General features: G+C 41.9%; 1 protein-coding gene across 4 annotated transcripts in view; it reads right to left on the bottom strand.

Moving 5' to 3' along the window:
• The window catches only part of COX10 (cytochrome c oxidase assembly factor heme A:farnesyltransferase COX10), a 159,461-nt gene that overhangs the window by 44,479 nt on the left and 89,225 nt on the right, over positions 1-25,757 (bottom strand). For all 4 annotated transcript variants that reach the window (XR_016347579.1, XM_075903517.2, XM_075903515.2 and 1 more), the window contains one exon: positions 8,192-8,262. Coding sequence is in view for 3 of the 4 variants with exons in the window: in XM_075903517.2 (XP_075759632.2) it covers positions 8,192-8,262 (71 nt within the window). In the remaining variant the exon portion in view is untranslated. The remainder of the gene's footprint in view (positions 1-8,191; positions 8,263-25,757) is intronic.

Genomic DNA, 25,757 nt, shown 5'->3' with positions numbered 1-25,757 from the left:
GGAAATAAGCATCTGATCTCTTGCAATGATTATTTCTGAAGAATTACAGGTTTATGGAGTTTTTGTTTTAATTTAAGTACAGTGAAACCTGCCTGACATGACCACCCAAGGGACCAGAACAATCAGGCATTTAAGTAAAGGTTTAAGCTTTAAATGGGAACCAAAATTGTGCTGAAACCCTTGGGAAACTTTAAAATACTGGTTTAAAATAGTAATTTGCTAAATCCTTAGTACCGGTTTCAGCATAAACCCAAGTCATAAACTTCTCTCACATATACTGATGTGAGTCCATTGACTTCTGCAGTTACTCCTCATTTACACTGGATTTAGTGAGAAGAGAATCATTCTCATTACACATTAACAACAGGAGAGAGAGATGTTTGTAACCCCCAAGACATTTCTTCAGCATGTTCTTGGTTTGCTAACCCATCAACAGGCTTGCCACAGATAACCAAACCAGTGAAAAGCCTTACATTTTGTTGCTGAGCTTTACCAATTCTGCATCTCAGCACAATTTTCAATAAATACAGAACATCTAACCCACTGGAGTGTTCCACCACTTTATGCAACCCTCAGCTTATACATTTGCAAATGTATTGCAAATCATTGTATTTGTAGCAGCTGAGAAATGGTAACATTCGTTTTCAGATGATGTAACCCAATCAATTTAAACTGACAGATTGGTAGGACAGAGGGTCTTTTCTTTATGATGCTCAAAAGCTGTGAACTTATGAGCGAAACTGGACAAAATCGATACTCATATCATAAATATCAAAAAGTGAAAAAGCTTTGCATGTTAATAACTGTATCAACAGTTAATAATGGCTGTAAGAATGAAGGAGGCAAAATACAGAAAGTAGTAGTTAGTGCATTGTAAAAGTGAGGTAGTAATAAAAGACCCAGGAAAAAGATTTATCAAACTAAATTAACATTTAATTCATTTCTGCACATATCTGAGGCATTATCAGGGTTGAGGCATGATGTTTTGGTGAAACTGAATTTTCTACCAAATTAAAGTGCCAAGAATTTAAGTTTATTAAAACATTCATGAAAAAGCCACAGTCAAAAATGCTTTTTTTTTTTTTGCAGAATAGCTTCCAATTATATTTTAATAATTATATAATTATTATATTTTAATTTGCACTTGTCTGATAGATCCATTGTTCCCAACCTTTTGAGACAATTCTAGGACGTCAGTTCCATTCACCACTGCTACACCCTGACAAAGTAGAATCCAGCCTGATCCAACCCCATGTTATGAGGCAAGCATGCACTGTGTTCTTTGGCCTGGTGTAGAGCCATGGAAGTCAAGGTGGAGCTGGTGTAGGGGGAGTGTGATGCTCCAAACCCCACAGTGGAATCTTCACCCTCAACTTCAAACAGAACTCCAAGTCAAAGAGACTCAGAGCAAATGTCCATGGTAACTGTTGCGGAAACCTGAAGTACCAGCACTGACAGGTATACAAGGAATCAGGTACCACTACAATAGCCCATTATTGAGAACATAGGATTTAGAGATGAAAGCCTAAGAGAAATGTATTCACTTTTTATCAGTGCTTAGTGTCTGAAAACAGCTGCTGTTTAACAAAGTATATACAAATGCAAGGTAGCAAGAAAATCAAGATACTTACCTTCAACCTACCATGGATCAGAATGCTTGTCTTAGTAGAAGAGGGAAAACTAAACTAATTCACTTGCTGGTGCTAGCATAAGAGATTTATTTAAACTAACCGCTAAGAAAATCAAATCCATCGTCTTAAAAAAGTATGGGATAAATCATACTGAACAGGAAACTGAAAGGAACGGCTGCTGCCACTTCATTGAAATCAAAGGTCTGCATGTGTAGAAATGCTTCCCATCAATTACATAAACATAATTCACAGCAGGAAAAATAATAACTGTTTTTCTAATACAGAACATAAATATGCTCAACGAGCTTAACACTGCAACCAAGTATGAGGAACATTTGAAGTAGTTTGTGTTTCCAAACAGGACTTGAGGGGTCAGAAGAAGGAGAACGTGTGGGCAGGCTGGGATGATGGATAGTGCTCCATGGCAGGCTGCATTCAGTTCTACTTTTGTTATTTTTGCAACAGGATGACCCAGCCTTAGCCTGAATGTCTACACTGCAATTTTATAGCCCGAGCCCTACAACTCCAAGTCAGTTGACACTGGCCAGTCAAGGATCATTGAGGGCAAATTCACCAGCCAGTTCTTGCAGAGGTCTCCTGGGAGTAGAATCAGTGTGGTTTTCTACGCAAAGGATGGGGAGACTGGGTTTAGGGCTTGTGAAACACTAGGCATGTGCTCCATGTGGCACAGGGGCTCCAACTTGGGGCTTCGTGCATTACCACTTCTTCTGTTCAGAGGGTTTCAGGGCCAACCCAGTGCTCTCAGCATGGGCATCGATGTAGTTGCCGTGGAACAGCTCTGCGGGAGCTCCACCCTCCCACCCGCACTCTCCCAGAGATCAGAGCTGCAGAACTCATGCCCTACGCAAGGAAGACACTTCTACAGAACGGCCTGGCCTATGATTTCTAACCTTAACGGCATCACCACAATGAGCGAGAATGAGACACTGAAATAAATATTTTCTCCAATTTTCTAAACCTTTTCTAAAAGTATTTTCATAAATTAGCTTATTTACAATAAATACGCTGCAAAGAAATGGTTTAAATGGGGGGCCTGGATAGTGGAAATGAATAATAGTTTTAAGCACTGGACTTATTCCTGACCAAGGTAGCAGCAACTGAGGATGGTTTTCAGAGTTCAGTAGCCTCTCTCTCTAACGTAGGCTGATAATCTCAGCACAGGTCCCTAGTGAGCATGTCCACATCAAAGCCCAATTGAGAGCGATTATTGAGCCTAATATTGCACAAGCCAGACCAGGCAGATTTAACCATCTTGTTCTCCCAAAAAGAGAATCCTCCAAGTCAGAGCTGATCACACTATGTAAGATCACGGATCAATGCTGCTTACCCTGTTCATTTGGACTCAGATGTCACAGTGAGGGGTTAGCTAAAATAACTGGCACAGAAGAAAACTTAAAACATATGCCAAATGCTTCAGTAAACAAGCAACCAAAGAGAGTCAAAACCAGAGTAAAAATGATTTAAACACACTTTAAGCATGGGGCAAAAACTCAGTGCACACACCTAAAACTTTTGGATTCATTCCCAGAACCAAGACACGAGCCTTTTGAATACAATTTATCCGTCTCTGTCTAGTCTGTTTTGACTAGTCTTTAGCATAACCATTTAAGAATTTTTTTAATCGACACAGGAAAAAGAGGCTCAAAGATCACCAGGGTGTATGTGGGAAAATATAACAGGCTTGGATCACTTCCACAGGATTATTCTACTCTGCCACACCACTGAAGAAACAATCTCAGTCAAGGCTGGCATAGTCAAGATCTACAGGGAATTAGGTCAACATCATTCAAGGTATGTGACACTTTAACTTTAAATTGGATGTTGACAGTCAGGTGCAAGATTGATAAGTGATTCCATGAAGTCACCAACATTATCATTTTGTGGTGGAAGGGAAAATGTAAGAAAAAAGGAGAAAGGTAAGAAAGTTTCAAATCAAATAAATATGGTTTTGTTAATCTGTGATGCCTTCAAACAACAGTGAAGTTCATTTCAGGATGCAGGAAATTTGTAAAACAAACAGTTCTTCCTAACTCAAGAATTTTTAAAATACATTTTCTAATTATGCTAACTTGGCACAGGATTATTATAGGCAATGCTAATATAAAGCGATATAAAACTCTCTACTGAATATGACTGGGATAAAGAAAGGAAGAGTTCTTCTTTTTTTTTTCAAGTTTATGGACCAAATACAGACCTGATGTAAGAGAATGATGATATACAGTAAAACTCCATTAGTCCGGCATCCAATGCTCCAGGACTCCTGATGGTCCAGCACCATCAGGAACCCGGAAGTGCTGAGGCAGCCGGACAGGCTTCCCCCATTCAGCTGCTGCTGAAACTGACCAGCAGTTGAATCGGGGAAGCCGGGAGCAGAGCAACTGGGGTACTGCCGGGTTGGTCCCGTAGCGCTGCCCCTCGGGGCTGCGGGACCAACCCGGCAGCACCCCAGCTGCTCTTGGGGATGCCTGGGGCAGAGCAGCTGGAGTGCTGCCGGATTGGTCCTGCAGCGCCAAAGGACGGCGCTAGGAGACCAACCCGGCAGGACCCCAGCTGCTCTGCCCCAGGGGTCCCCGATTCAGCCGCTGCTGAAACAGATCAGCGGCTGATTCCAGGAAGCCCGGGGCAGAGCTGCTCTGGCCCGGGCTTCCTGGAATCAGCCGCTGATCTGTTTCAGCAGCGGCTGACTTGGGGACCCCTGGGGCAGAGCAGCTGGGGTGCTGTGGGGTTGGTCTCCTACGCCGCCCCTCGGCGCTGCGGGACCAACCCGGCAGCACTCCAGCTGCTCTGCCCCAGGCATCCCCAAGAGCAGCTGGGGTGCTGCCGGGTTGGTCCCGCAGCCCCGAGGGGCAGTGCTACGGGACCAACCGGGCAATACCCCAGCTGCTCTGTCCCAGGCATCCCAAAGAGCAGCTGGAGTACTGCCAGGTTGGTCCCGCAGCCCCGAGGGGCAGTGCTACGGGACCAACCGGGCAGTACCCCAGCTGCTCTGTCCCAGGCGTCCCCAAGAGCAGCTGGAGTGCTGCTGGGTTGGTGCCGTAGCGCTGCCCCTTGGCGCTGCGGGACCAACCCGGCAGCACCCCAGCTGCTCTATTGCAGGCATCCCTGATTCAGCTGCTGCTGAAACTGACCAGCAGCGGCTGAATCAGGGACGCCTGGGGCAGAGCCGGACTATCGTAAGGGGGGGCTATGAGGGGTCTGGGGTGGCATCCCCTCCCACCCTACTCCAGACCCCTCATAGCTCCCCCTTCTGATAGTCTGGCATATTTGATAATCCGGCACCCCCTGGGTCCTAAAGGTGGCGGATTATATGAAGTTTACTGTACTAGTATAGTGGGTGTGAAATCTGGCTCACCTTGTGCTTGCCAGACATCTTCATTACAATATTCCCTAAAATGTGCTTTTAAATAAAATGAACTTATCTTAGGAATCTGTAATTAGTACCATCTTACAGAACTAATCAGAACAAGTCTATTGAAGCACTCCCAAGTATTTACAATGAGAGTGAATTTAGCCCCAGGGTTAACTTTACTATTTTGTCTCAATTTTCTTGTAATTTCATCCATCACTTTATTCCAGTCTTCCAAAGGTGATGGATAAAACACAGAAATAAATAGGACCAACTGTTCATAGAACCCTAAGGGAAAACGTAATTTTGTTATAAATAATCCTTGGCACAAATCATGGAAATGCTATACTAAAATTGTTTGTTGAATCATTTATGAATGAGGGCTTCATTTTAGATTTGCAAATAAGGTGTAATGTTTTTTTTTTAAAGTTTGGAACCCAATCCTTGGGAAACTGAACAGACATGCAAACAGACACCAGGATTGCTTTAAGTTTCTTTTCAAATAGGAGACCCAGGGGATGCTAGATTTGTATTTGTATTTGTGGAAAGCAGAAGATGACACCAGATGTAAAATTATTTTCTTAAAATGTCACCATCTCAGGTTTGTTCTGGCTTTATGATTTACCAAATGGAAACTGGAAGCTGTACTCTAAAGCAACCAAAGAATAAGATGAGGTTTTATAATGGTAAAGCTTAGCAGGGCCCCCTATGGGCATTCTCTAAGAGGGCACAGCTAGACTGCGGAACGCGTTTGCTCTTCTGCTTCTTTTTGCAGAAGAACAAACACGCTCTTTCAGGGCGCCTGTATACCTTGTTCTATGAGGAATAAGGGCTCCTCTGAAAGAGGCGGCTTTTCTGCCATTTGGCCCCGTCTACACAGGGCCAAATGGTGGAAAAGCCTCTTCCAGAAAAGCAGTCGGAAAAAGCTACACAAATTGCAGCGCACAATTTGTGTAGCATTTTCCAAAAAAAGGCTATAGTGTAGACCTAGTCTAAAACTGCTATGGGCTCCATTCAACTTTTTTCTCAAGCGGTAAGTGAATGCATATTCAATGTACCCATGATATAATTAAAACTCTGCAAGAGGGAAAAGGGGATAGAGAGGAACTACTTGAAAAGGAAAAATTCTATTTTTTTTCAAAATTAAAAATTAGAGGGTTTATTGTTATACATTAAGGGGAAAAATTCAACTGGATGTAACCCTTCTGCAAAACTGTCCATTACGTTTGCCATGCGTTTGTTTCAGAAGAGGAAATTCTGTTCTCTCATGGAGAATACAAGGAACACAGGATGCAAAAGTCACACACAAGTTTTTTTTTTGCAGCAGCAGCCATGTTTTGTCAATCACTATTCAGCATCTGAATGCCAGATAGTTATAGTGTTTCATAGCTTCTTGGGTGTCGGTTATCTCCCCTTCCAAGGCGCAAATTACTGCCAAGGCTATGCTGTGCTACTTGGCACTGTTCCTTGAAAGTGCTAGTGTCCCACTGCAATGTCAGCACCTTGAGGATAGCACACTTTGTACACACTTTGTACACTTTTGGCTATAGTAGAAATGGACTTTGCTGAGTGAAGGAGGTGGGGTAAGCTGGCTAAAAGGCTGTGGGGATGTCTCACAATTTAATTTTTTGTGGCAGAGTGACTGACTCCTGCTCAAGCTGTTTCCCTTCCAAAGTATAAGATGAAGTAAAACTCAATGGAGCTTTAAGTAAGTATGCTGGTTTGTTTCCTCTCTTACTGAGAACTTAATGCACAAATGTGACAAAGGCTGCCATGTAAACAGATTACTTCCTGCTTGATTTACATTATAGAGTCCAGTCTTACTGCAGGCCTGAATTCTGACCCTCTGGTGAGGGCTTTAGATTCAAACAATCAGTTTGGGGTAATGGCAACATCCCTGTAACTCTTTTTTAACTGAAGTGACTGGCACATACTCTCAACCAGAACTTCATCTTAACAAAGTTTTTCCTTTGTAATCAGGCACAGTTGAACCTCTTTCTAGTCTGGCACCCTCAGGATCTGACTAGTTCTGAACCAAAGAATTTTCCAGACATGAGAGGTCAATATTGTCAATATTACCAACACTTCCACTGCTTACTGGGCTCTTAGAAAATATTTAGGAACAAATTAGAGCTAAATAACAGCACCAGACACCGAGAGCCAGGACTCGTGGCTGCAAACAAACTTTATGGGACCGTGGGAAACTTGTTCACACCCATGAAAAGTGGACATCGGCCCACTAACATAATTCCAGACCACAGATGTTTCTGGACCAGAGCGTTCTGGACTAGAGAACCTGTACTTGTTTCACTTAAGGTATACTGGATGAGCAGCTCTGGAATACCGTGCTTAGAGACAACACGAAGAACAGCATCAACAAACTATACAGACATTACAAAGTCAACATTTTCTCAACTATAGCTCCTACTTAAGAACGGCCATACTGGGTCAGACCAATGGTCCATCTAGCCCAGTATCCTGCCAATACCAGATACCCCAGAGGGAGGGAACACAACAGGTAATCCTCACGTGATCCCTTCCGTCACCCATCTTAGAGAAAAATGCTTATAAATCAAGGGCCAGATTTTCAGATGTTCAGCACCCAACAGCACCTACTGAGAACACAGGGAGAGCTCTTGACATTTATCATGTATTTAGGAGCCTGAAACTAAAATGAGAGAGGCCAAAGTGATGTGCATAGACAGCACCCAGGTAGGGACCACAGCACCCTCCCCATGTTAAATGATCTCAGAGGCTTTAAGATGGATTCTCTCCTCCTTTTAACAAGAAATGTTGGTGAAATCACAATTTTTATTTAGCACATAAAAGAGCAACAGATAGGATCACCTGCTAATTTCTAAATATAGCTCAGTAGTTTACTTTTGTCTGAGAGATTGCTTGAGCTCATCACAAAACATATGCAGATGGTAACGTCTGATAACTCAATCTACAAAGGCACTTGTGCAATAACCACTATTCAATAGCTGAAAGATGAATTCATTATCCTGACAAACTCCTCATGGGACTATTACAAACTTTCAGAGTTATCAAAACACAAAGAGTGGCATCGCTTTCTTAGTCTTTTATCTACATGTTGAAATATTTGCTTATCTAAACAGACCAAGGGAGAAGACACATAAAAGAAACAATAAGTTCATTTCTCATTCCAGGGAACAGGTGTGGGCAGCCTTACCTGATCTGTCCTCGCACCAGAGGTCTGTTTTTTGTCCTGTTCATATTCGAGTCAAAGGGAACCTCAAAGAACTGTATAAAAGAAAAGAAAAGATTGAAAGGATGCCGGAGACCATACCAAGCCCAGAATGTACTGTCTATTTTTGCAGGTGCTTTAGTTTAAATTTTTGAAGGTTCAGAAAAACAATTAAAATGACAAATTTCCTTTTACATTAGCTTTGATAGTCAACATTAATATTTTTGGCTTCCCCTTAAAAAACTACCTGGAGGACAGAAATATTTTGAATGAGTCCATAAAAATTAATCATTTGAAGCAAAACCCAACTTCAAGTTCTGCTCTTGATAAGTTACGTACCCATACACACATGTATATCAAAGTAACAGCCCCCTCCTCTGCGCCTAATTCTAAATTATGCAAGCAGTCTTTGCTAATCTGGTGTTTCTGGTTTTAAAGATGAATGCTATAAATGTTTTTGAGATCACCCAATTTCTAAGAAGCCATGACCCACTCAAAAAAAAAATCCATCAACTTTGGTAAATGATACTGCAACTACATGTAGCATCTAACGGTATGATAAATGGTAAATGAAGAAGCCATATGGAATTATTTAGTTTGACAACCCAGCTTGACTTCAAACATTGTCTATGTAAACAGTAAAGAGTACTATATTTATTAAGTTAAAATTAAAGCTAAATTTAGTTTTCCATATAGCAAGACTCTATGAGGCTATTTAGATTTCAATGAAAAAGATATTAAACAACCAGGGTAGTATCTGCATGCTTCACCAAAACTTACTGGACACTGTACTCAATCTGTGGAAAGAACTCTCAGAGGAAGATACAAGTTATATAGGAATATATATGATGTAATTAAATGACCAATTCTGGATAAAGCCCACATCATTGATACTATTGCCTGCAGATCTTCAGGTAGGAGGACAAGATGTTCGACTTTTGATGGGCTGGACCGTGTTATTTTTCAGTGAGACGGTGTTCCTATTTGTTCATTTTACCCAAAAGGTGAATAAACCATCTATTTTTGACAATGCCGCATCACTGGTTTTGCACATTTGCCAAAGGCAAGCTGCTATCCCCATTACAAAGTCAAGAAACTCATGTGTCATCTGTGCAGAAGGCTAGTCTATGAGAAAAATGGTTTGGGCATCACAACACTCAAGCCATTTTGAAAATTTATATTATCGCAGTTGCAAAATATTGATTGTAATTAATAAAATCACATACACAGTGCTGTTAATTTACAAAGCATAATTATTTTTATCACATTAGCACCCCACAATGACAGCTAGAAGTGGTAAAAGACTGTCTTCACTAGAAATGCTGCACCTGAGTCTGCTGTAGCACTTCACTGCAGAGACTCTTTACAACAAAGGAAGGGGTTCTCTGTTATAGTTAATCTACATCCCGGAGAGACAGTAGCTAATTGATGGAAGAATTTGTCCATTGTTCTAGAGCTTTGTACCCAGGAAGTTAGGTTGACTTAACTATATCGCTCAGGAATTGGATTTTTCCCACCCTGAGTAAGGATGTTAAATATCGACTAATTGACTAATCGAATAGTCGATGCATTTTGCATCTCTATGCTGAAAATATAAGGTCTGGAATGAAATGAAGCACAAGCGGGTGGGCAATAAAACAGCAGCAGTTCACCAGGATTAGCCCCTGGTGGGCTGCTGCTGCTTTATTTACTTGCACCTCTGCAGGTACAGGCTATCACAGCGCCCATTGGCCAGGAACAGCAATCCATGGCCAACAGGAGCTGCGATACCCTTATGTGCGGAGACAGATAAATACAGTGGTGTGGGGGCCCCTAGGGGCTAAACCCTGGAAGACTGGATTCAGCCTACGAGCCAGTATTTGCTCACCTCTGCTCTAAATGAATCTTTTCCATTACATTTAAAAAATCCTGCAGCCACAGGGTATGTCTACACGGCACGCTATTTCAAAATAAACTATTCTGGAATAGTTATTCCGAAATAGCTTATTTTGAAATAGCACATCTACACTACAGGGAAGCCTCAAAATTAGTCCAAGGCAGGCTCCCCTAATGTAGATGTGCTCGATTTAGAGCTCCAGGAGGCACTGGGAAGGAATAACTTAGAATGGCCCTGGGGAGGGGCTATTTTGAAATAGCAGCAGTGGAGCATCTACATACACCTTATTTCAAAATAGCTATTTTGGAATAGGCGTTATTCCTCGTAGAATGAGATTTACAGATTTTGGAGTAAGCTGTCTGTTATTTTGAAACTATTTCAAAATAACGGAATGTCTGTGTAGATGCTCACATTGTTATTTCAAAATAATGCTAGTTATCTCGAAATAACAGTGCAGTGTAGACTCACCCATAGCATATTAGCATCGTAGGCAGAGCTGGTAAAGTCACCTATAGTTTATGTTGCTTACCGCTTTCCGGTATAAGAAATGTTTTAAGTCGCTGTTTTAAATTGCTCACAAACTTGACAAATTTAAACATTCAGACTGATTTATTTTTTAAAATTGCAACCATTTCCAAGAATGAGGAAAAACAAGTTTTGGGGATTTCTTTTGACCGTGTTAAAATGTGCTACAACCGCTCAGCTGAGAAGCTCTAGGGCCACTGTACTTTGAGCAAGGATTTGAAATCTGGCAGAGGAGTTGCTCTTGTGTTAGCGATGTGTGTTTTGCCATGGCCATGAAAATGTACCCTAGTTTGACCAAGTTACAAGCTTCTAAAAATTGCACATGCCCAGAAGAGGTTTACCTGCCATTGCTCTGCCGGGGGCAGCTCTGGCACCAGACATGAGAAGTGAGAGCAGGAATAGCTTCCCACATGTGGTCTATGTTCATCCTGCTGTTATGACAGGCAGAAATAGGAGTCAAACTGACTTGAATGTTGATGGTTTAGAAATAGGGTTGGGAGAGCAGGAAATGGGAAGGAAGAATGAGAAATGGCAGGGGAAGGAGATACGGACAAGAGCCAAGAGGAAGTAAGGATAGTAATAGAGGTGGATAGGGACAAGGGAGTCTATAACCATTCTACCCCTCAAAATCTAGAATGGGAACCAAGATACTTGAGTCTCAACATTCCTCTTTTCTGTCAGCAAATGGCCATGAAACCCACTGAGTCCCTCATCTCCCTCTAATGACTAGTCCACACAGATGTTAACAGCCTACTATGATTACTCTTAACTCCAAAGGATAGATCTGACCCATCTGAGAGTGAACCTGCTTCCACAGGTTGGATTTCTGGTTTTGTCGGTTTGCTTTTTTAAAATGTAATAAATGGCATTCAAAAACACCACAACTGCAGAAAGAATACTGAAATTGCCAAGTCAAACACAAATGCTATGAAGATTGCCTGTAGAACCTGGGGCCCTGGGAATATGCATTATGACGATGCCTTTAATTACATGATCATATCCCATTTTTTCACAGGACTCTTTACCTCCCTCAGTGCAGAGGCTGGGCCCTGGGAATGAATCAGAGCTGTGTAGTTAATAGGTGTTGGCTGTAGTACCTCTGATGTATTGATGGCAGAAGCTGGAAGTTATGAAAAGAATGACACAAGAGACTTCAGGAAGAACAATGATGATCTTGTTAATTGAATGCCATTCTGGAAAACTAGATTCTATCTCTGCTTTTGCTACATAGTTCTTTATGCAACACTGGGAGAGTCACTTAAACCAAACAGATGGCCATTAATTGAATGTCTCATTTTCTGGGACCCTGAGGTCTGATTTGCAGAACTGCCGACTGTTCACAAATAGAACTATAGTCAATGGGAGTGGTGTTTTTAACACATAAAGTGCTATTAAAATATTGATGATGAACTGATGTATAATTTAACTGATGTGCTAGGTGCTGTACAAACAGGAAACAGGCTATAAGATTCCACATATTTTAGACAGTTTATTTAAAATTACAGATTGTGCTTTGAGTGCTAAAGTTTTATCCTCCATCCTCCCACCCCACACACAAACAAGTCAGCAAAGAATTACAAATGTCAGAAAAGAAAAAAAAAGCACCTCAGTTTGTATTTGAAAGTAACGATTGCTTCTGACAGCTCAGCATTTTGGTAATGGTTTGTTTCACAGTTACATTTCAGACACAATTACATTTAATGAAGGAAAAATATAATTTGACATCAGAGCGGTAAAGCAGGAAGGCAAATTACATAATCTAAAAAGTCTTTCTTGAAAATAACTTTGACTGTGTTCAAACAGGCTTCTTCCAGAAACTTCAACAAAACTTTTAAGGGCCTAATTCTGCTTTAATTTGTAGTTGTAACTCTGACTTCAGAGCATTTTCTCCTATTTACACTGATATATGGATTAAGAGAATCTGGCCTGTAAATATTTAAAAATTGGCCAAATATACCCACTCTGTGATGGATGGAATAAAAGTGGAAGTGAGGTTTTAACAGCACGGTGTCTGGAAAAACATAAAATGATCATAAAATGAAGGACAGTTAAACAGTTGACATTTACCCTTAAAAGAAATGAAACACATTACACCTACTGTAATTATTATATGAAATATTCCCATACCTTTAATACAGCAGTTAGCCCCTTGACTATAATATATATTTCAAACAGAGAATTTCCTTGCTCAGTTAAATAACCAGTTAAGAACAGACTATTGTAATGCAGACGTGCAAACTGACAGAATTATGCTGCTGTGGGACTCTTCGCTCAAGACTACCTCACTTTTTTCTTATTTAAATTGCAATATGAATATTCTATTAATGCCATTTTTGTGTGTGGATTACATATTTGATTGAAATAAACTATATTTATTAGAAAAACTCTTTTATACAGATCACAGCACATTGTTACTGAGCTAGCTGGAATTACATGTTAGCAAGTTGCCATTTATCAAACTTTCCACATTATGTTCCCAGATGTTCAGCAAAATTCTCTTTCCACTTGTAATTACTTCCCCCGATATTCAAGAAAATGAAAAAAAAAAGTATCAAAAAAATTGTTCTTCAGGAATAAAGAGTGAACTCAAACAGATTCTCACATTATAGGCTTACATAGTTTTGCCTGTTTTAGCAAACAGTAAATTCAGTAAAATCAATCCTGGATAAATCAATATTTTAGCAGCTCAAAAGATTTTTTTCACCTCAGGAAGTCAGAATGCATCATTTCATCTGGCTAAGGCAGAATATTATCTTCCCTGCATTTTTGGCAAGCGAACCATCAAAAGGATAGCCATAGGGTTAAATCTACAACAACCGAACACCCCAAGTGTTGTAACTTGGCAATGGTTTTCAAGACCCTAACCTAAATTTTAATCAGCACACAAACATTTAAAACTTGATGTTGAAATAAAAGTCACACTAATCAGACCACTGTGGGTTATTTCTGTGTCAGAAAGAGCATTCTTTCTGTATAGTACTCATCAAATCAACACACAATTATAGTCTGTGTTCCTAAAAAGTGTTCGATCAACTGTCATTTTAGTGTGTATATATTTGTGCAACCACATGTTTATCAGGTTCTCTCATTTTTTTCAAGTTTCTAGAAATGTTAAAGATTAACGTTTTCAACGTATAACTTGGAAGTAAAAGCTTAGGCACAGATATGCTTATACACAAGTAACGTCTCCTGCAAATGTTAAAGCTATCACCACTTGTTTCTGTCAATATTTTTATCATTCTTACTTTTTATTCATTTTGGAGTGGAGCATCATTTCTGGATTATATTTCCTCCAAAAGCAATTAACAAAACTCCTAATAACTGGGCAGGGAGTTGCAAAGGGGAGGAGAGTAAGAAGAGTAGGAAGAAATGTTTCCACCCTGAAAACAGTTGACCTCTAAAGATGAGTTTCGCTTGTACTTTAAAGATGAGTTTCACTTTTCCCAATGAGACACAGTTGCAAGATAGCTTACAGCAGGGTCCCTCTCCGGCAAAGCGATTACAGCAAAAAGATTTATAATTTCTGTATGAAACTACTGCAAAATCAATACAGGTGGAAAATGCTTGCTTATGGTTAGAGATGGTCTTTGTAAAAAGAGCCACAAATCTGGAACTGAACTCCCTTGGCTATGTGTTTGCAATCAAGCTTTCTGTGGAGGCACTCTGAAGGCAAAACGCAGTGAGAACGGAGTGACAGGACGAAGGGTGATATATTTCTAGCAATAAATTTGCTGGCTACATTGAATGCACAGATTAGATGGTCATTAAAGCTTACTGGGACTCATTTTTTAAAAACAATCTTATTCAGTATGGCCCAAGGTTTCAGGGACCCTATAGTCAGTACATTGTAAATTTACATTGGTTTGTACTACAGTGTATTTAGGTTCCAACAATCAGGGGGGTCTAGCTGCTGTACCAGGAGCTCTCTCACTGCTGTTGTGTCAGCACAGAATCTGAGTTAACACAATCAGCAGAGGGGGTATCGGTCCTGGATTTCTGGCTTCTCTAAAGCAACAACTTCCAAATCCCACCAAGCTGCAGAATAACAGAAAATGGCTACTCCAACCTATATTAAGAATCCAAAGTGACTGAAAGACAAGCTCTGCATAGGTTAGCTACTTATACACTGTTGCCATTTCTGGTGGCAAGGATTAAAATATACAATTATGACAATATGCTCACTTTATTTCTGTTTGGAAAAAAACAACTCTTAAGAAGGTCAAATTGTGGAATATGAACAACGGACTAGCTACGCTTACACTGCTGAAACTTTTTCCATATATCCCAGTGGTCCTAGGATACAGCAAAGAAGGGTACCTTGAAAAATATCAATATGTACTTTTCATGGAACATCTGTAATCTATGACATATGATGAAAGAGGCAGCAAAAGCAGGCTGGAATGGGCAACCACAATTAAAATTGTACTCTAATGCTCAATATGTATTTAAATCAGGGTTGATAATACAGCTGGACTAAAGACAAAATGTAACCCTTCCATTAAAAGAAAATTTTAAAATTTTAATTCAGTTAATTTAGAGGTCTGCTGCTCATCTACTTTTGCGCAAGAGCAGTTCTTCCTGAAAAAGAGAGGAAGAACGGCTCTTGCGCAAGAGGGGGGTTTTGTGCAAAAAGAAGCCGCGTAGACTGCTCCTTTTTGTGCAAAAGCCTCTTGCGCAAAAACTAAGCCTAATTAATTATGCAAATGAGGCATGGCGATATTCCACGCTTCACCACATTTGCATTTTTTTGTGCAACAGGGGGCAGTGTAGACATAGCCCCAGTCTTTTTAATCTCTCCTCATAATAAAGCTGGAAATCCATTGCCCAGAATCTGGAATACATGGGGTAGGCAGGCTCTAAATTAACTAATTTTGGCTAATTTTTTAAAATTGCTTTTTTTTTTTTAGTTCAAAGTTTCTGATTTTGCCATGCATTCAAAAGGAAACTTGCATTTCTAGTTTTCTTTTTTTGCTTCAGGTTGTCAAGATGCCAACTTCTGGCTTGGATTGTTTTTTAAATTTTAAATTTTATTTTAAATTTTATTTCTTCTTTTTTTAAGATTTCCATGATTTTGTCCTTAGTGACTTGCCCTCTATTGTTATTGATTTGAATGATTAGAGTAGTTTGACAATAAATGCATTATGCTTTTCTTTTACTATCATGGTAAACAAGATCAAAGCTAACAGTCGTCAGACAGGCTACTGGGCTAGATGGACCTTTGGTCTGACCCAGTACAGCCATTCTTATGTATTTGTAGTACAGGTTGAGCCTCTGTAAACAGGGACTCTCTGGTCCGGCAACATCCATGGTCCAGCACGACTATGGATGTTCTAGGACCACAGAATCCTGGTGGTGTGCTGGTGCCTAGGAGCCCTGTGGACTGGCAGGGTTGCGGGCTGCCAGCAGGGCCAGGAGCCTAGATGCTCACACACAGGTGAGAAGCCAGGTGTGCCCCAGCGGGGCTGCCTGGTGGGGTTGGGAGCCTGATGTGCCACAGCAAAGCTGCCTGGAGGAGCCAGGAGTGGTGCGCCACAGCAGGGCTACTCAGCTAGGCGGCCTGGAGTGCCTCAGTGGGGTTGGACAGCTAGGCGGGAGCCCAGCATGTTGCAAGCTGGGCTGCCCGGGATGGCAGGCAAGGGGGCAGGGCGAGGAGCAGCAGGGCCTTCAGCCTGTCTAGCTTAGGGGGAGGGCAATAGCAGTAGGGCCAGATATGACTCCCCCGGTCCGGCAAAATCCCTCATCCGGGACCGGTCAGGTCCTAAGGATGCCAGACCAGGGAGGTCCAACCTATACACCTGCTTGTTTCCTTTCAATCACATTTCTATGAAACGCGAATGAGTAATTGAAAACATTACAAAGATATCATTAGTCAATATATACAGCTGTGATTTAAAAAAAAAGTAAGGATGGGTTTTTCCCAAGTGCTTAGGCACTTTGGGCCTAGCTCTTCTCACTGAAGTCAATGATAATTTGACGTCAATGGGAGCAGACTTAGGCCTATGTAGAACACTTTTGAAAGTCCACCCTTAAGAAAATCCCACCTTAATTGTACGAAGAAGGTAAGGCTTTTAAAATTGTTGGCTTGGAGAATATACATTTGGATATCAGAAAGGGAACTCTGCACCTGTTTGTCTTCAAGATAAGAAAATAAAGCAAGGTAAATATTTTAAGGATTAGAAACTGCTTTCATAACACTGTGGAAGTAGCTGAAAACCCTCTGGCCCTGCAGCGCCCCATACTAGCTACAGATCTGTTTTAATATTTTCCATTTCAAACAAGGATCTAATTAAAAACAAGACCTATGCAAGCCTAAGCAACGTTCCATTATTAACTCATAGGTAGGTAGGGCTTATGCATTTTAGCTAGAAAGCAAAGCTGTCACATTCTGCAAGAACTGGAGACAGATGTGTCAGAAAAACGCATTGCCAGAATTTTTTTTTTCATATTTTTGTAAAGCCTCCACTTGAGCCATATCCCCTTGCTACATAGTTTTCAGAATACCTTTTTGTGTGTGTAGTGGAGAAGAGGTAATTGCTAAGAAGGTGTTTGTATCTGTCACATTACAAGGAAATATTTTCAATACAGAACGCCTAAAATTCCAGACTTTAATTTTATTTGTCCTGGTAGATTAACAATATTCATTTAAAAATTCAAGAAATAACAAATTGTTACCACTCTGCCAACGGTTTTTAACAGGCATGGGCAATAAACAGCCTGCAGGTCAGACACAGTTCGCAAGGTTAGCTCCTGTCGGGCTCCCAGATGCTTCATTCACCTGCACGACCACAGATACAGCTGCTAACAGCTCCTGTTTCCAGCCAATGAGAGCAAGAGGAAGCGATGGCCCAGCCCGTGGCATTTCCCACAGCTCCCATTGGCTGGGAATGGCGAACTGCAGCCAATGGGCCCTGTGAATGGCTGTACCTATTAGGCCTACCCCTGGCAAACCGCATCTGGCCCCCCCTTGATTTAGAACATCAGAAACCACATAGGAGTATGCAATAACCCTTATAAAGCCACAGTCTAGATACCAGAAATGCTCTCTAAAAGTGTTTTTGCTTCTTCTATTGTAACTAACATTTAAAGGTAGCTCGGTGATATTAGGAAATGCCATTTTCCCAAAGGGAGAAGGGCAGACACATTCTTTCATCTTGTAATTTAACAAGGGACGGTTGTTCTTCCTCCACCTGGATTGTTACTAGAAAGCGTACTCTACATACTTTGGTTGCTTGGGTCAGTAAACTCTGGAGAAAACGACACCCCAAACACATTCAAATTACATGAAAAGGAGAAACCCCGGGTACTCAAATAACCCAACCATTCCATCTTAATTGTTGCCTGCCTTTCTTCAAATACTACGGTTGACTTCACAAGACCATGTATGCGTGCAGCCTATATTTATATTTGTTTTCATTTAAACCAAAACACTTCAGCAAGGTTGACCAACAAAACAAGCATGATCAATAGACGTCTGGGATTTGATAGCCTCTGCAGCTCCGCTTTTGCCAAGCACTGCCCTTTCCTGATAGCAAAGCTAGGATCACAGTACAAAGCGTTTGAAGAGTACACGATTATGTCAACACTTAGAAGTGTCAAAGTGACATAGCTGGAATCCAGCAAGGCCCTCATTACTAATGCGCTGTCTTCTGTTCTTGCCACAGTGCTAAAGGCTTGACACTGACAGCAGAACAACAGAGGCACTCTGGAACACAAAGCATATGACTGACAAAGCAGAAACCAAGCAGTTACTGTTACTGCAGGTGTGGATACGCTTGTGGCATTCACCTACGCGAAGACAGGTGAAGACACTGAGTGGGTAGTGAAAGGACTCTGTGTGTTAGGGTGAGACTGTGTGCGTACAAATAGCTACTAAGGAAGTTAATGTGTACATGCAGCACCTACACTGTTCCTACACATAACATTTTCCTATCTTCTCTACTGCGTACTTACCCTATGAAATTTACTAGGCCAAACGTGCCACAATGAAACTTTCCTTCTCTTCATACTTCCAAACTGCAACACGTCAGAGACCTGAACTGAGAGCACTAAACCCCTTGCTTCTACAGCCAATAGGAGAGCCACTCCAGGGTTCAGGGGAATGATGAATGCCTAATCTTCAGGTCTAAATTTATATTTAATTATATACAAATTGATTTTTAAATTTTATTGTAAAGTTATGCTTCTTGTATTAACTGCTCAGATCTGAAAACCATCGAGACCATGAACCACCTAAGTTGTGCGTTGCCCGCTTTGCCTTAAATTTCACTGAAATGGTTGCAGAGAAACAGAACCAGGAACAGGCATGATGGTGATGCTTACTGGTTACGGCTGCAGACATGGGGCTGCTCTAGCCCTGACGTAGGCAGACGGCTACTCCAACCCTACGGGGCCCGCTGTGGGTAGAGGGGCGCTCCAGCCTGGCCAGAGCAGTCCCATTCCGCAGCGGGCTCAGACCAATGTCCCTGGGGAAGGAGCTCTCCAGCCCGGCTCCTCTGCCTGCCCCTGCGTAATCAATTAACCGGTTTACAAATGTTTAACCGGTTAACTAATTAAACTGGATTTTACATCCCTGTCATGAATTAGGGACGTAAGTGAATAGTTGACTACTTGATAAGCTTAAGCAGTGCTGCCTGCCCCCCACCTCACTGCTGCAGGCTGCTCCGGCAGCAACTCCTGTCTGTTGGGCATCCAACTCCCCACTGGGCACCCCCATGGATAGGGGCTGCTGCCAGTGGGGCAGGTAGCCTGGCTCATGCTGGGCCCAAACCCTGCTGCGGCTCTGCAATTTAAAATGCAGTAGGAGCTGGGCAGCTACCCCTCTCTCCACCCCCGCTGGCTCCTACTGCATTTTAAATTGCAGAGCCACAATGGGGCATGGCCCCGGCACGAGCCGGGCTGGAGCTGGCTGCCTTCCCCTACTGACCAATTAAGTGGTCGATAAAAATTCTATCGACTACTCAATTAGAAAAATAACTCCATTTTAACATCCCTACCATTAAAAGGTTTCTGTAGTAACTGATGTTTGTGGGGAAAAGAGTTATAATCGTGATAGCAGCGTATTTGGGAGGAACACTGTTTCCTTAGTAGGTGCCTGGGGTGTTTCACATCAAAACTATTTACCTTTTCAGAGCAGTATAGGAACTTCTATCTACAGTGAAAGCTTTGTTATCCAGCACTCATGGTTGCGGTTAATTGAATGTGTCTGGCTCTCAGCAGCTCGATGCAGGCCGAGGGGGAAGGAGGCCCCTGCTAATGACATCACTGCCCTGCAACAGCCGGCTGGACAAGTGGGAATCAGGTGCGCCCACCTGAAGCAGCAGTGGTCTTGTGGCTGGAGGACAATGCTGGTTCACGAGGTTTTCTGGTTCACAGAGTTCTGTATAACAAAGCTTTCACTACATTTTGTGTTAAAAAATAAGGACATATATTCACACACAACTCTCATGCACCTCAATCTTCCCCTAACAGTCATTCAAAAAGATGGCCATTGCATTTGCAATGGACGTCAGCTCTCTGGGCTTCTAGAAGTGGGAATGAATTCCAAAGCTCGCATGCCGATCGTCCTGCCAGAAGTTTTCTCTCTTATGCATCAACGGATTTCGTTTAAGTGCCACTGTCACTTGCAACATGGACTAGATGACTGTGGGCATGTCAGCACAGCAGGGCTAAAGCCAAAATAAGCTTCACAATTCAATTGCATAGGTAAAGTCAAAATAGCTTTTTTCGGCTTTTGGCGCTCTCGACACAGCAGGAAGTCCGAGAAAGAGCACTCTTCCTCCGACTTCTCTTGCTCCCCGTACAAGGAGAGTTACAGGAGTTGGAAAAGAAGTTCTCCAGCTCGACATTATTTCGACATTATGTTGAAATAACTGCTTGTAATGTAGACGCAGACTTTGTTATTTCAGAATAACGCCAGTGTAGACATTACACAGCTGTATAGACATGGCCACAGTGAGAGTGTTTCAGATAGGTAAATCCCAAGCCATATAGGGCCTTATAGGTTAACAGAAACACTTTAAACACTACAAATCAACAGGGAGAGAGGGCAAATCACAGAGCCCTGGTACATTTTCATTGTGAAATATTCTCAATAACACAGCAGCTGCATTCAACACTAGCATGCTTCCAAATGCAGTTAAAGTATAGCCGCATATGGGGCTCAACCTTGCAAGATGCTAAGTACCTGGCCGTGGATCCTCAAAGCATGCATACACATGTTCAACTTTGCACGAGTACCCTCGTTGATGTCAATGGGGCTACTCAAATGCTTCAGTAAAGCATGTTTAAGTTCTTTGCACCTTGCAAGATCCAGAACCCTGAGGCTGACAAAGGCATCATAATAGCAAAAGTCACATCCGAAAGGAAAAGATGCCACCTCTTGGGACCACGGCTTTTACTCTGCCCCTTCCAACATGCTGGGTGAAGCAGCACGTTGTTGCCTCCGACAACGCACCTTGCGACCCAGAACAGCGGGGCAAACGGAAAGGAAACTCTGGGTGGAAATGCTCCACAGGCAGTCCGACATGTGGCCCTTTACTCAGGGCCAATTTATCTCAGAATCGAGCCTTATAAAAACAAGGTAAACACCACAGAGCAGCACACACACTGTGAAGTGATCCTCTTGCATATTCAGGAAAACGGTGTAATCCTTTTTTTATTTTTAAAAAGACCTTTGTCCACACCCACAGGAATTCAGATTCTTGGATTTGGCTGTGCCAGAACCCAAAAACCTGCCTCCCTCCCATGTGTGTGTTTTATTTTAAACAGAGGTGGTGAAGGAGGAGACTTGTAAGTATTTACCAGGCTCACTTCTACATTCTTATAACACTTTCTATTTTACTGGTTTAAAAGCGATTATATTTTAGGGACAATTATTAAGAGTTCAATAAAACCACATTTATAACTTACTAAAATGTACTTGAAACAAAATACAGGACTATGTAGCACTTTAAAGACTAACAAGATGGTTTATTAGATGATGAGCTTTCGTGGGCCAGACCCACTTCCTCAGATCAAATAGTGGAAGAAAATTGTCACAACCATATATACCAAAGGATACAATTAAAAAAAAATGAACACATATGAAAAGGACAAATCACATTTCAGAACAGAAGGGGGATGCGGGGGAGGGGGAAAAGGAAGGTAAATGTCTGTGAGTTAATGATATTAGAGGTAGGGAAGGGTAGATGTCTGTGAGTTAATGGTATTAGAGGTGATAATTGGGGAAGCTATCTTTGTAATGGGTAAGATAGTTGGGGTCTTTGTTCAGCCCCCCGCAGAGAATAGGCTCTTCATCCCAAGTGGGGCATCCGGGGTGTCCAGGTTTATGGATCTTGGGAAGCAGATAGAAAAATCCTGGTTGGGGGTCAGAAGGTGTTTCTGTGTGGATTTGTTCCCGAGTAGCTGTAGGGAGGCTTTTAAGGAGACAGAGTAATTTCTTTTGGTATTCCGAGGTGGGATCAGAGGAGAGAGGTTTGTAAAATGTGGTGTTGGAGAGTTGTCTGGTTGCCTCTTGGTTGTAGTTGGTTATAATCAAACCAGCTGACAAAGGTGGTGCTGTGGTCATTATGAATAAGGCTGACTATAACCAAGAGGCAACCAGACAACTCTCTGACAGAGACCAGAAACTTCAGGATCTCTACCAAGCATTTATAAACCTCAACTACCCACCCGGAGAAATATATATGGTTGTGACTATTTTCTTCCACTATTTGATCTGAGGAAGTGGGTCTGGCCCACGAAAGCTCATCATCTAATAAACCATCTTGTTAGTCTTTAAAGTGCTACATAGTCCTGTATTTTGTTTCAGCTACACCAGACTAACACGGCTACATTTCTATCACTATTCTATAATGTACTTGGAATTACTTTGCAAAGTCATTTTTTCCAAGAGATTTCCTTATAGTAAATTATGTACGTCAGGAGGCATTCTTTGATATTTACATACAAAACTTAACTTGAAAACACAACCAAACCCTCACACAATTCTCTCTGTGCTGAAGATGAGGAATTGTACTTAATATCTAGCTTAAATGATTATATGCACCATCAGATACTCAGGGAGTGATGCAGCTGCTTTGGGGAAGTAAAATCAGACCCTACGAATGGCTTACCCAGAAATCTTCTGATGAAGTCAAGTCAAAACCAGTGGAAGAGCCCCCATATTTCCTTACTCCCTTCTTGCTGCTGGCATAGCCAGGTAGAAGGTGCAGGAGGGGCAATACTGGGCTATGCTGATACTCAGCTGTGTTTGCAGACTTTTGTGAATGCTGCAGCCGGCTATAAATATATACAACTTTGAGTTGGCTCTATGATGACACAGAGAACCAGCCCCGTACCAAACAGCAATTGGAGCAGGAGGAGGGAAGTGCAAGGCAGGGCTTTAAAACATCAATGCACACACTTCCCTGACTTCCACTCGGTGCAGTTTGTCTGCACAGGAGCTAGTCCACTATTGTTACTCAGCTATCACCTGAGGTGATAAAAACTTATGACAAGCAGCAATCCATTGCACTCCATTTCCTACCAAGCACTTTAATACAAACCAGCACAAGTAAATTATTCCCTTGCATTACACGCCAACGTGGTTTTACAACGTCTATTCATGGTCGATACCTTTTGCTGCATTATTATTTATTTATTTGGTGCTAATGATGCGTTACAAGGCAAACAAATGTGGGGCTTTGTGCAGAATAGCAGGTATGCCTGCTTATGGATCTGTAGAGATTATTTTAATTTCACATGCCTGATCATACAAATGTAATACCTAATCTACACATTTGGATAAACACTTTTTGATTTTGCAAGTATGCTTAACTATGGCTATTGACAGCTGTACAAAATTGATTAGCTTCAGTGACTATTTGCTGTGGACTCCACTTCCATTTAATTTACCATAGGCTACTGCAGTGTGTTATCTACTTGCAACAACATGCTAATTGAGCAAAAACCGGTATTGAAAAACAAGGTGCCCCCTTGGAGAGTACTGTAATCCAGCCAATAAAAAGCCAGTTGATAGCCCAGGATGTAAAATGATGCTGGCATTTATTAATATTTAGTGTGTTACAAAAACATACAACGGATGTATGATCTAACAGATCTTGGGTGGATGTATCAGACAAAGCAAGTGACATTACCTTTTAAAAAAATACTAAAAACAAGTTGCAAGGACTCTTTCTTCCTTTGATGTACTTCACTGATTTCACTAGGAGAGTCACAAATCACATCTTTAACATATGGCAAATTTGGGAAAACTGTAATCTAAAAGATAATGTTATTCATCCTGGAAAGTAGCTGTGGTTCTTCACGATGTGGTTCTGAGTTCTCCACTTCAGGATACGTGTGTCCCTTGATGGGAAATTTTCCATTAGCAGTGCCATGGTTTATCCCCACATGTGTCCCTCATGCCACACACCAAGACTAAAGGGGCTAAATGTCTCTCAGGCTCTGTCTAGACTTCAAGCTTCTTTTGTAAGAAGCTTTTCCGGAAGAGATCTTCTGAAAAACTTCTTCTAAAAGAGACCAAAGGAAGAAAAGAGAGTAGTAAAATACACACCTTGGACTTCAAAAAAGCAGATTTTGACTCCCTGATGGGCAGAATCTCCTGGAATGCTAATGTGAAGGGGAAAGGAGTCCAGGACAGCTGGCAGTATTTTAAAGAAGCCTTATTGAAGGCACAGAAAGAAACCATCCCGACACGTAGCAAGAGAGGCAAACATGGTAGGAGACTGGATTGGCTTACAGGGGAAATCCTTGGTTAACTTAAGCACAAAAAGGAAGTTTACAAAAAGTGGAAACTTGACAAATGACCGGGGAGGGGTTTAAATGTATAGCTCGAGAATGCTGCGGGGTTATCAGGAAGGCGAAAGCTCAAATGGAATTGCGACTAGCTAAGATTGTGAAGGGTAACAAGAAAGGTTTCTACAGGCATATTAACAAGAAGAAGGTGATCAGAGAGGCTGTGCGGCCCGTACTGGATGAAGGAGGTAACCTAGTGACAGATGATGTGGGGAAAGCTGAAGTACTCAATGCTTTCTTTGCCTCTGTATTCACGGACAAGGCGGGCTCCCGGACAAATGCGCTAAATGACGCAAGATAGGATGAAGATGGACAGCCCTTGGTGGGCGAAGAACAGGTTAGGAACTATTTAGAAAAGCTAAATGTACACAAATCCATGGGTCTGGACTTAATGCATCCGAGGGTTCTGAGGGAGTTGGCAAATGTCATTGAGGAGCCTTTGGCCATTATCTTTGAAAAGTCGTGGAGATCGGGACAGATCCCGGATGATTGGAAAAAGGCAAATGTAGTGTCCATCTTCAAAAAAGTCAAGAAGGATGATCCAGGGAACTCTAGGCCGGTCAGTCTTACCTCAGTTCCTGTAAAAATCATGGAAGGGATCCTTAAGGAATCCATTTTGAGGCACTTGGATGAGAGGAAAGTGATTAGGAATAGTCAGCATGGATTCACAAAGGGAAAGTCGTGCCTGACCAGTCTGATTAGCTTCTATGATGAGGTAACTAGCTCTGTGGACATGGGAAAGTCAGTGGATATGATATACCTTGACTTTAGCAAGGTTTTTGATACGGTCTCCCACAATATTCTTGCCAGCAAGTTAATGGAATGTGAATTAGATAAATGTACAGTAAGATGGACAGAAAGATGGATAGAAGGCCGGGCTCAGCGGGTAGTGATCAACGGCTCGATCGCAGGATGGCAGTCGGTTTCTAGCACCGGTTTTGTTCAATATCTTTATTAATGACCAGGATGAGGGGATGGATTGCACCCTCAGCAAGTTTGCGGATGACACTAAGCTAGGGGGAGAGGCAGATATGCCTGAGGGCAGAGCTAGGGTCCAGAGTAACTTAGAAAAATTGGAGGATTGGGCCACAAGAAATCTGATGAGGTTCAGCAAGGACAAGTGCAGAGTCCTGAACTTGGGATGGAAAAATCCCATGCATTGTTACAGGCTGGGGACCGACCAGCTAAGTAGTAGTTCTGCAGAAAAGGACCTGGAGGTTACAGTGGATGAGAAGGTGGATCTGAGTCAACAGTGTGCCCTTGTAGCCAAGAAGGCTAATGGCATATTAGGTTGCATTAAGAGGAGCATTGCCAGCAGATCCAGAGATGTCATTATTCCCCTTTATTCGGCTC

Source organism: Pelodiscus sinensis, chromosome 20 (assembly GCF_052426305.1).
Source record: "Pelodiscus sinensis isolate ZL-2025 chromosome 20, ASM5242630v1, whole genome shotgun sequence".
NCBI classification, from domain to species: domain Eukaryota; kingdom Metazoa; phylum Chordata; order Testudines; family Trionychidae; genus Pelodiscus; species Pelodiscus sinensis.
This window is presented reverse-complemented; position numbering and strand designations above follow the sequence as displayed.